This window comes from Carcharhinus amblyrhynchos, chromosome 12, assembly GCF_965287045.1.
Source record: "Carcharhinus amblyrhynchos chromosome 12, sCarAmb.v2.hapA, whole genome shotgun sequence".
Classification (NCBI taxonomy): Eukaryota; Metazoa; Chordata; class Chondrichthyes; order Carcharhiniformes; family Carcharhinidae; genus Carcharhinus; species Carcharhinus amblyrhynchos.
The window spans coordinates 88,221,754-88,234,227 of record NC_137335.1 but is presented as its reverse complement, the minus strand read 5'-3'; the positions used below and the strand labels follow the sequence as shown (position 1 = coordinate 88,234,227).

At 46.8% G+C, this 12,474-nt stretch overlaps 1 protein-coding gene across 2 annotated transcripts in view; it reads left to right on the top strand.

The window, feature by feature from the left end:
* The first annotated feature begins 11,964 nt into the window (after positions 1-11,964).
* LOC145351207 (protein EFR3 homolog B-like) overlaps positions 11,965-12,474 on the top strand; it is a 191,020-nt gene continuing 190,510 nt past the window's right edge. For both annotated transcript variants that reach the window (XM_080200908.1, XM_080200907.1), the window contains exon 1: positions 11,965-12,208. In XM_080200908.1, the coding sequence (XP_080057034.1) occupies positions 12,169-12,208 (40 nt within the window). In that variant the 5' untranslated portion in view covers positions 11,965-12,168. The remainder of the gene's footprint in view (positions 12,209-12,474) is intronic.

Below are 12,474 nucleotides of genomic sequence, written 5' to 3'. Positions count from 1 at the left end.
CACCCTCCCCACACTGAGCGCCAGGGTACCCCCACCCTCCCCACACCGAGCGCCAGGGTACCCCCACCCTCCCCACACCGAGCGCCAGGGTACCCCCACACCGAGCGCCAGGGTACCCCCACACCGAGCGCCAGGGTACCCCCACCCACCATCCCCACACTGAGCGCCAGGGTACCCCCACCCTCCCCACACTGAGCGCCAGGGTACCCCCACCCTCCCCACACCGAGCGCCAGGGTACCCCCACACCGAGCACCAGGGTACCCCCACCCTCCCCACACCGAGCACCAGGGTACCCCCACCCTCCCCACACTGAGCGCCAGGGTACCCCCACCCTCCCCACACCGAGTGCCAGGGTACCCCCACCCTCCCCACACTGAGCGCCAGGGTACCCCCACCCTCCCCACACCGAGCGCCAGGGTACCCCCACCCTCCCCACACCGAGCGCCAGAACATCCGCAGCAATTGTAAGGATTATGAGGATTAGGAGCAGGGAGAAGGGGTGACACAGTGGCATTGTTGCTTGTCTGGTACTCAAGTGACCCAGTTTAATGTTTTGTGGGCCCGGGTTCGAGTCCCACCACAGCAGATAGTGAAATTTCGATTCAGTAAAAATCTGGAATTAAGAATCTACTGATGACCATGAAACCATTGTTGATTGTTGGAAAAACCCATCTGCTTCACTAATGTCCCTTTAGGGAAGGAAACCTGCCGTCCTTACCCAGTCTGATCCATGTGTGACTGCAGAGCCACAGCAATGTGGTTTAGCTCATAAATGCCCTCAGGAAGGGCAATAAATACTTTCCCAGCCAGCTACGCCCACATCCTGTGAACAAACTTAAATAAAAGCATTTCAGCCCTTTCAGTCTGCTCCACTATTTTATACCATCATGGCTTATCTCATCTCTGCCTCAATTCCACTTTCTTGCCCGCTATCCATAGCCCTCCAAACTCTTACTAATTAAAAATCTGTCCACTTCTTACTTAGATTTAGTCAAAGTCTGGCACACTCTGGGGTACTGAATTCCAGATTCACCATCCTTTGAAAGAAGTGGAGATTTACAAGGATGTTGCCTGGACTGGGAGGCATGCCTTATGAAGTTAGGTTGAGGGAGCTGGGACTCTTTTCCCTGGAGAGACGAAGGTTGAGAGGCGACCTGATAGAAGTTTATAAAATGTTGAGAGGAATAGATAGGGTGGATTCTCAGAGGCTATTTCCCCGGGTTGAAATGGTCGCTACGAGAGGACACAGATTTAAGGTGCAGGGAGGGAGGTTCAGAAGTGATGTTAGGGGTAAGTTTTTCACTCAGAGGGTGGTGAGTGAATGGAATCGGCTGCCGTCAGTGGTGGTGGAGGCGAACTCGCTGGGGTCTTTTAAAAGACTTCTGGATGAGTATATGGGGTTTAATGAGATTGAGGGTTATAGATAGGTCTGTAGGTTGGTAGGTGTTGATGTGATCGGCACAACTCGTGGGCCGAAGGGCCTGTTTGTGCTGTAGTGTTCTATGTTCTAAGTAGTTTCTCCTCATCTCTGTTTTAAATCTGCCATCCCTTCCCTTTAATACTCACACCCAACCCTTTAATACTCACACCCAACCCTTTAATACTCACACCCAACCCTTTAATACTCACACCCTCCCCTTTAATACTCACACCCTCCCCTTTAATACTCACACCCAGCCCTTTAATACTCACACCCTCCCCTGTAATACTCACACCCACCCCTTTAATACTCACACCCACCCCTTTAATACTCACACCCACCCCCACAAGTAAGAGCGGGGAAGAGAGTAACAGCAAACCACTGCAGTATGGTGCCAAACGCAGTCATGGACCAATCCAATGGAAGCCCATGTTTACCAATGAGCTTTGAGCTTTGAGTGTGGCACCTGGAGAAGGAGGAACCTTCCATGTGACATTTGAAATGTCCTTGCGCACCTGCGCAAGGATATTTTGGCCCTGGAGGGAGTGCAGAGGAGGTTTACTAGGCTGATACCGGAGTTGAGGGGGTTGAGCTATGAGGAGAGGCTGAATAAACTAGGCTTGTACTCGTTAGAGTTTAGAAGAATGAGGGGAGATCTCATTGAGACGTATAAGATGATGAATGGGATGGATAGGATAGAGGTGGAAAGACTCTTCCCGCTCAAAAAAGACAGTAGGACTAGGGGCACAGCCTCAAGATAAAGGGGGGGCGGTTCAGAACGGAGTTGAGGAGGAACTTCTTCACTCAAAGGGTGGTGAATCTCTGGAATTCTCTGCCCGTTGAAGTGGTGGAGGCTGCCTCGCTAAATATTTTTAAGAAGCGGGTTGATGGGTTTTTGATAAGAGAGGGGATTAAGGGTTATGGGGAGAGGGCGGGAAAGTGGAACTGAGCCACGACAGATCAGCCATGATCTTATTGAATGGCGGGGCAGGCTCGAAGGGCCAGATGGCCTACTCCTGCTCCTATTTCTTATGTTCTTATGTTCTTATGTTCTTATATCTGCCAATTCCTTGTTATTCATCCTGCTTATTACACCCTCAAAAAACACTGATAAATTTGTCAAACATAATTTCTTTTTCACAAAACCATGACTGATTATGACTGATAAAGTGTTAAATTAAAAGCGGAGGAATTTAGAGTAGCTAAGAGCAGTGGGCGAGAAGAGGATTGGGAAAGGTTTAAATGTCAACAAAGATTGACAAAGAAGTTGATAAAGGAGGGTAGGAGAAGCTATGAGGCTGGGCTAGCACTTAATATAAAAAAGGATAGCAAGAGTTTTTATAAATATATAAAAAGGAAGAGGCTGGCTAGGGTGAACGTTGGTCCTTTAGAGGATGAGAAAGGGGAGCTAGTGGTAGGGGATGGGGATATGGCTAAGGTCTTGAATAACTTTTTTGTTTCTGTCTTCACGGAGGAGGACGTGAATAATTTGCCGGGTGTTAGCGATGGAAAGGTGGTAGGAATGGAGGGTCTTAATGACATTACTGTTACTAGAGAGGTGGTGCTCGACAGACTGGAGGGGCTGATTGTGGACAAGTCCCCAGGACCGGATGGAATGCATCCGAGGGTTCTGAAAGAAATGGCGGAGGTTATAGTGGATGCCTTGGTGGTTATTTTCCAGACGTCGCTGGATTCCGGGGAAGTGCCGGAAGATTGGAAAACGGCTAATGTTACGCCGTTGTTTAAGAAGGGTGCCAGGCAAAAGGCGGAGAATTATAGGCCGGTTAGTTTAACGTCTGTGGTAGGTAAAATGTTAGAATCCGTCATTAAGGAGGAAATTGTGAGGCATCTTGAAGGGAATTGCTTGATAGGGCGGACGCAACACGGTTTCATTAAAGGGAAGTCGTGTCTGACAAATTTACTGGAGTTCTATGAGGATGTGTCTAGGGCAGTGGATAGAGGAGAGCCAGTGGATGTGGTCTTTCTGGATTTTCAGAAGGCGTTTGACAAGGTACCTCACAAGAGGTTATTGCAGAAGGTCAGGGGACATGGAGTTGGGGGTAGGGTGTTAGCGTGGATAGAGGATTGGTTGTCAAATAGGAGGCAGAGAGTGGGGGTCAATGGGTGCTATTCGGATTGGCGGTTGGTGACTAGTGGGGTGCCCCAGGGGTCGGTGCTGGGGCCTCAGCTATTTACCATTTATATAGATGATCTGGAGGAGGGAACCGAGTGCAGGGTGTCGAAATTTGCTGATGACACCAAGATTGGGGGAAAGGAAAATTGTGCGGAGGGTGTGGAGAGTCTGCAGAAGGATCTAGATAGGCTGGGCGAATGGGCCAGGAAATGGCAAATGGAATTTAATGTTGGCAAGTGTGAGGTGGTCCACTTTGGTAGGAAGAATGGTAGGAAGGACTATTACTTACGTGGCGAAAAACTGCAGCAGGCGACGGTGCAGAGGGACCTCGGGGTCCTTGTGCATGAGTCGCAAAAACCCAGCTTGCAGGTGCAGCAGGTGGTCAGGAAGGCGAATGGGATGCTGGCCTTCATAGCGAGGGGGATTGAATATAAAAGTAGGGAGGTCTTGCTGCAGCTGTATAGGGCATTGGTGAGGCCGCAGCTGGAGTACTGTGTGCAGTTTTGGGCGCCGCACCTGCGCAAGGATATTTTGGCCCTGGAGGGAGTGCAGAGGAGGTTTACTAGGCTGATACCGGAGTTGAGGGGGTTGAGCTATGAGGAGAGGCTGAATAAACTAGGCTTGTACTCGCTAGAGTTTAGAAGAATGAGGGGAGATCTCATTGAGACGTATAAGATGATGAATGGGATGGATAGGATAGAGGTGGAGAGACTCTTCCCGCTCAAAAAAGACAGTAGGACTAGGGGGCACAGCCTCAAGATAAAGGGGAGGCGGTTTAGAACGGAGTTGAGGAGGAACTTCTTCACTCAAAGGGTGGTGAATCTCTGGAATTCTCTGCCCGTTGAAGTGGTGGAGGCTGCCTCGCTAAATATTTTTAAGAAGCGGGTTGATGGGTTTTTGATAAGAGAGGGGATTAAGGGTTATGGGGAGAGGGCGGGAAAGTGGAACTGAGCCACGACAGATCAGCCATGATCTTATTGAATGGCGGGGCAGGCTTGAAGGGCTAGATGGCCTACTCCTGCTCCTATTTCTTATAATCATGACTGGTCCTGACTGATTATGTTCTGATTTTTCTAAATTTCCAGCTGCTACTTCCTTAATTACGGCTTCCAGTATTTTGTTAATAACCGTTATTAGACTTTTACTGGCCCTTTGTTTTCTGTTTTGTGTCTCCCTCCTTTCCTGAAAAGTGATGTAACATGTATAGTTGTTGAATTTGCTGGAACGTTTCCAAAATCGTGGGGAATTTTGGAAAATTACAATCAATATATCAGATATCTCGACAGCAGCTTATCTGAAGACCCCAGGAGGCTCAGCATTCTAAGGGAATTATTCGCCATCAGTTCCATTTGTTTTCAGAGTACATTTTCCTCTTGTGCTAGTGATTGGTTTAAGTTCCTCCCTCCCTGTTCCCCTTGATTTTTTACTATTGTTGGAATGTCTTCTGTGCCTTGAAGCTGGATTGGTGGAGTCAAACCCAGCACAAAGGAAAATGATTGTAATTGTAGGAGGGCAACCATCTTAGCTCCAGGACATCACTGCAGGAGTTCTTCATGTAGTGTCCTAGGCCAAACTATCTTCAGCTGTTTCATCAATGACCTTTCCTCAATCATAAGGTCAGAATTGGGAATGTTTGCTGATGATTGCTCAGTCTTCAGTTCCGTTCACACCTGCTCAGACACTGAAGTAATCTCTGTCCATATGCAGCAACTTGCAGGCAGGCTTATGCTGATAAGTGGTAAATATTGGCCTAACACAAGTACCAGGCAATGACCATCTCCAATAAGCGAGTATTTAATTTCATCCCCCTAACATTTAACCGCATTATCACCCCTGAAACCCTCCCCAGCCATCACCAACATCCTAGGAGTTACTACTGACCAGAAACTTAATTAATCCAGGCATGTAAATACTGTGGCTACAAGTGCAGGTGAGAGGCTGGGAATTTTGTGGAGAATAACTCCCCTTCTGACTCCCCATTTAGGGATGGGAATAAATACTAACTTAGCCAGTGACCTAATGAACCCATCAGTTAATACATTATCTCTTAGGGTTATATTAACCAAGATGCAGTTGGGTAGAATATGCTTATACTTTTGAGTGTTTAGAAGGATGTGTTATCTAATTGAAACATATTACGATTTGATTTGATTGGCCAGATGCCGAGAGGCTGGTTCTCTTGGTTGGAGATCCTAGACTCCTTGACGAAATCTCGTGGATATAACAGCGCTCTCGCCTGTAGGTTGGAGAGCAAGTAAAAAACCCCACATTGCCTCATTTCATAAAAGGCCCACAGCGTCTGGTGCCAAACATTCTATAATTCAATTTTACACCCAATGTGAAAGTAAGGTTCAAGGTGAGAGGGGAAAGATTTAAAAGGATCTGAGAGGCAACTTCTTCCCGCAGAGGATAGTATGGATATGGAATGAGCTGCCAGAGAAAGTGGTTGAGGCAGGTTCAATAGCAACATTTAAAAAGTATTTGGATAAGTACATGGATGGGAAAGGGTTAGAAGGGTATGGCCCAAACACCTGCAATTGGGACTAGCCGGGAGGGCACAAAGGACAACGTAGACTAGTTAGGCCAAAGGGCCTGTTTCTGTGCTATGTTGCACTATGGATCTGTATGATTCCAGGAAGAGTGGGTCTAAGACTTGTATTTTACACTCAGGGTCATACATGGAGACATATAGCACAGAAACAGGCCCTTCAGCCCATCATGTCTATGTTGATGATCAAATACTAGTTAGGCCAAAGGGCCTGTTTCTGTGCTATGTTGCACTATGGATCTGTATGATTCCAGGAAGAGTGGGTCTAAGACTTGTATTTTACACTCAGGGTCATACATGGAGACATATAGCACAGAAACAGGCCCTTCAGCCCATCATGTCTATGTTGATGATCAAATACTAATCTAATCACTTGGTACATAGCCTGCCATGCCTTGGCAGTTTAAGCGCTTGTCTTAAATAACAGCAACAATGTGAGCATGAAAGCTGAGCTAGCTGCAGTGAACTGGGATATTAGGCTCGTGGCAGGGGATATTTTACAATATGCAGAATAAGCATATTCCTAGTAAGAAAATCTCTAATGGAGGTCCCGCCATCCGTAATTAACTAAAGGAGGAAAGCATTAAACAAAAACAGAAGGACGTAGCTGCACAACGGTGAGTGGCAGGACAAAAGATTGGTCAAAGTTTCTACAGGTATTTAAAAAGGAAAAGACTAAGTAAAGTGAGTGTTGGATCTCGAGTGAAAATGGGGAGTTAATATTAGATAATAAGGAAATGCCAAATTATTTATCTTCTGTCTTTACAATGGAGGATACTGGAGTACTGTGTGCAGTTTTGGGCGCCGCACCTGCGCAAGGATATTTTGGCCTTGGAGGGAGTGCAGAGGAGGTTTACTAGGCTGATACCGGAGTTGAGGGGGTTGAGCTATGAGGAGAGGCTGAATAAACTAGGCTTGTACTCGTTAGAGTTTAGAAGAATGAGGGGAGATCTCATTGAGACGTATAAGATGATGAATAGGATGGATAGGATAGAGGTGGAGAGACTCTTCCCGCTCAAAAAAGACAGTAGGACTAGGGGGCACAGCCTCAAGATAAAGGGGGGGCGGTTTAGAACGGAGTTGAGGAGGAACTTCTTCACTCAAAGGGTGGTGAATATCTGGAATTCTCTGCCCGTTGAAGTGGTGGAGGCTGCCTCGCTAAATATTTTTAAGAAGCGGGTTGATGGGTTTTTGATAAGAGAGGGGATTAAGGGTTATGGGGAGAGGGCGGGAAAGTGGAACTGAGCCACGACAGATCAGCCATGATCTTATTGAATGGTGGGGCGGGCTCGAAGGGCCAGATGGCCTACTCCTGCTCCTATTTCTTATGTTCTTATGTTCTTATGATACAAAACTTCCAATAATAGCTGAAAATCAGGAGATAGAGGAAAACAAGAATTTGTAAGATTACAATGACTAGGGCAGTGATACTGCAAACTGATGGAGCTGCGGGCTGACATGAGTCCAGGTCCTACGGCTCCATCCAAGCTCCTAAAGAAATGACTAATGATGCAGTAGATGCGCTAGTGTTAAAAGGCCAATGGTACTGAATGTCTGCCTCAGTGTTCTCAACGTGTATGTTTCCATCCTCATCCTCTGATCCATCACTGGACTCACTCTTCCTGACCTGTGGGGCTGCCTCATTTTTCTCAGCCTGCAGGGTCAGAACCAGGTTGTTCAGGGCACAGAACCCGAGATTCTGAGAGAGACAAGCTTTGGCGGATATTGCAATGATCCTGCAGATCGATCAAGGCAGCGGAAGCAGCCTGATGGACTAAAATGCTATAAAATCAAAGCTAATCCCTCCTTTAAAGAAATATTCAGCTGTCAATCAAGGGATGAATAAACCATGAAACTGAATGTAAACAATGCAATTTAAAGATTTTAGGCATCTCAGCAAGGCCATGATCCTGTAAAAGTTAATGGGACACGAAATGAAATGTGAACAAATCACTTCAAAGCTTTTTAAGGCAACAGAGAGAAGCCTTTCTCCTTCAGCCTGACAGCTCTTTGAAATTGATGGCTGGAAGAGAGATCAAAACTGTTCAGAGCAATAGAGAAAAGCCACATGGCCCCCATCCCAGGGTCCCCCGCGCCCCCCCCAAACTGAAGCTCTCCAGCCTAGTCTGGCCCCCACAGAAACACGACGACCTCATCCAACTCTAATGCTGATATCTTTCCAACGGCCAATTGTACAGGTCTGTTTTGCTTCTTTTGAGTCAACCACTTTGGTGCAAAATGATTCAGGTTTTTGCAGTTAAAACACTGCTTTCCCCATACTGGGCAATCCTTCTTTTCCCTTGTATGTTGTCTTCCACAGCATTTGTCAGCAATCACTCTGCTCTTTCAGCCTGGACTATGCCTAGGGTAATAAATCTCTTGGTCTGATCTGCCATACATGTGCTATAACTTGCATTTTACAAGCCCAGCATCCCTACACATGTCTATCACTTTCCACAGTGTAAGTGTCTCCTATTTCTGTACACTCTCTCACTGAGGGGTCTCGTGTCCTAAGGCTAACCAATTTTTAATTGGGTTATCTTTTAGCTACCCAATTTCACAAGATTCTGCAAGCCATGTTGCTGCAATCACATTCGGTTCAACAGACTTATTTTCACCTTAAACTCTAGTGTTGAATACATAGCGTTTGTGAGTAACGTTCACTTGGACTTTATAATATACATTCAAGGCATTCAAAACTTCTGTCATCTATTTCCTTTTCTCTTCAGATACATTTGGAGTGAGGTACAATTTAAAGTAGGACCTTCCTGAGCAATGTTAGAAATGTGGGGGACAATTCTCCCAAAAGTGCTGAATTGGTGGGAAAGTGGTTCTAGATCCTGCCTGTTTTGTCAGTTCAGCTTCTCACCTGAATCTCCGCACTCTGTGCACTGCAGAGGACCCAGCCGGGAATCTCATTAAAAGTCCGGAGGGGGTTGGGGGGGCCTATTCACACCGGAGTCTGGCAGCTCTGGAATTCTGTGCAGCAACTACATAGGCCAGTGTCGCGCATCTCCCAGCCTGACCCGCCAGAAAAGTTACGGGTCGGGATGGGACAATCACCCCTTCATTACAGTTGTTAATTAAACTTGTTTGAAACTGATAGTTTTGTTATTACAAGTGGAAAGCTACCAGTTCTGCCATGGATCGCTCTTCTTTCATTGGGGGGGTAGTTTACAGCAGACATGTAACTCACTCACTGGCTGGAATTCTCTGATCTTTCTTCAGGGGTTGGAAATTTTCCATCCCCCCACCCCCATGAGAATCATCGTGGGCAGGTTGGAAAATTTGGCGGATCATTTAAAGGAAGGCGGTCCCGAGGAAGGGATTTCTGGCCTTGGAACACGAACTGTCAGAAATCCAGCGTTGTGTCAGTTTGGGTTGGATAAGTGCGGCGAAGCCCATTGGCTGCACTGCCATGTTCTCCTGTAATAGTTTTAGACACTCTGAAAATAAAAGTGAAAGGACATTGCTCCCACAGACACAGGCTCTTGAAAGGAAAGGGCGCCCCAAAGATAAAAATAGAAAAAAAAACCCTCAGCATGGAAATCACCCCCCAACCCACCGCAGACACTGATCCTCTCCCTGCTCCTAGGTACAGGGGGCATTTCCAGTGGCAGTGCCAGGGGCCAATGCCAGGGCAGTGCCTGGCATGATCCTCTTCTCCCGGGGGTTAAACTTAACTGTGTGTCTCCGGCAGGCCGTGTTTGCCAAGTGCACGTCTTGGGGGAACCTGTTGTCTTTCAGGCACACCAACAGGAATTGACAGTCCAACATGGGGGAATGGTTGGGCATTGGCGCATGATCTGAATCGATAAGTAGATGTTAGAGGAGATTCTGAGTTTTAAATTTGGGATCCCTGTTATGCCATTGGAGGGAGCAGAGAAATCCCACTGGTGTGAAAGCAGTTTTGGATTCCTGCCACTTACACTATTCCCATCCACTGAATATGAGGGAAGAAATCCCCCCATTTTTGCAGCCTTCAATTTATTTGTTTTTGCTGTTTTCACAGCTCTTTGCAGTTTTTAATTTCTGTCTGTCTAAGCTGTGTCCTCTCTGCAGCATCTCCAAGGTTCGAAACCTCTGCTTTAACTCAATCTTACCGGAAAAGTGTTGTTTCGGTGCGATAACTGCCATGTTTCTCTCCAGATCTTATGACACTCTGCCAGATCAGAATCAAGGGGGCATCACGCCACCGTACTGGGGGCAGAGCCTCAACACAAACTGCCTCTGACTCCCACCACAGAGATCTCTGGGGCTCTCTCCCTTGATTGGAGCCAGCATTCAATCCTACATCTCCCCCACCCACCCCATCACATCTTCCCCTCCCTTGCAATTATTGGGCCCTTCTCTATCTCCCCTGTGATCAACATCAACACCCCCCCCCACCCCCCACTTTGTCAGCACCCCCTTCCCAGCTTACAACCTTCACCTGACGCTGTCACTGGAGCCTGCCCCTTGGCACAGGATGGCTCTGCCAGGGTGACATGATGCCAACCTGTGACAAGAGGCAGTGCTGGGGGCATATCCAGAGCATGTCCCTCACCAGCATCCCCCCCCCCCCACCTTACACCCACAGGGAGATCCCCCAGGACAGATTTACATCTATGAACCTGTTTAAACCGCACCAAGGGTCAAGACGGAGCGATGGGATGTATCAATAATACTAAAATCTATTTAAACAAATGTAAAGCAGGCTCTCGTCGCTGAGAACTGCTTCTGGACCTCGAGCCCCTGGCAGCAACCTTGCAGATGGCTCAGGGTACCAGCGCTGTTTGGTGTTTAAAGGCACTGCTGTCTTTATTGAACTGCCTGTAAGATGGCAGCCCACAGCCTCTGCCACATGGCAGGGTCACATAACTACATCCAGCCAGTTACGACATGTGGTCCTGTTTCATTTCAAAGCCCAGAGTGAGTGGCAATAGTGGATGAATAAGAAAGTGATAAAGTGCACAGAAACGGACAGCTGGATGCTGTTGAAGGTAAGACAAGGAAGATTTAAAACACGGATGTCAGTAAATATAGGCACTTTTGACCTGGCTCTTTAGTTGCTTCTTACCTCGCATCTAGAACTTTGCCACAATCCAGCTGCTCACCTCTTCAACCACCTTCTTGGGGAATCCAGTCCTGCTCTTCACTACACCCAGCAGTTATTGCAATGAGCAACACTGACGTTGTCTACTGGCCCTCTTCTCCATGCACCATCCACTGTAAAACCTTCAATTTCCACCTGGTGAAAACTCTGTCTTTAAATATGTCACAGATATTCATCAGTGCCGCTGCACAGCAATGTGTCGCAAAACTCATGCATCAGATTCAAGTGCAAGTGCAGTTTCTGACCTCTGAGTTCCAGCTGGGGTTTTGCCCACACAAGTCCCCATCAAGCTGTCTTCAGATTAATATTGGGGCCAATGAGTGTCATCTGAAGTTGGATGATTTATGAACATTTCCTTTGCAGAGAAATAAGGTGTTGAGAGGATTAAGCGAGTTAATCCATGCCTTGCTTTATTGGTTTTATTTTTAAATAATGTAGTTACTGGTCTGTCTATTTGATTAAAATGCTGCAATAGTGAACACTCCATTTGAATGTGTAGGTGTTGTGCAGTTATTTTAGCATTCAGCTGGATCCACTCTGTCGATACTACACAGCACCGATATAAAATTCACATTTAGAAAGTTAATGTTGCTTTTTCAGATAGGAGTTGCTGTCAGTACGAGATTGTAACCCATCTTACATTCCAAGTCGTGCACTGAAACCTATTATTTGTGTGTATGTGAGTGTGAAAGGATTGGAAATTGGTCTAAGTGTGTCACTGGTATTACAACGCCCTTGAAGGGAGAAAGAGGAAGGCGGAGGAAGAAGGCTGGCAGTATAAAGCTGCGCTCTGCTGAATCCAGAAATCTCCTTCCAACTGACAGTACAATAGCAGCATTGCAGACATCGTCAAAGACCAGCGCTGCTTTCCTGCTTTTGATCCCTCTTCAAAGTGCTTTCTTCTTTGCCAAGCGAAACCAACCACCCAGATTGATTGGAATGCTAGCAAGCACACATAGTAGCATTCCTCATGGATTGCTGTGGGATTGCTGACCACCATGTTGGAAATGGTAAGTATTTAAAAATAACAAGTATTTTGCAGTCTCTGTCCTCTTAACGATAGCTTTCTAACTCCCCTTTTCTGTGCCTGTCTCCACATTAGACAGTAAGATTGCAGTGGTGGAGGGGACTGTCATTTACTGTAAATAGCAGCCTGGAGACAGTCTCTATCATACACAATACAGGGCATTCAAAGGAGATTTTGAATGGTGGATGATAGTTTGGGGACAAAAGATGTGACAATATCACCACTGAGGGTTTGATTAATGACAGTCTT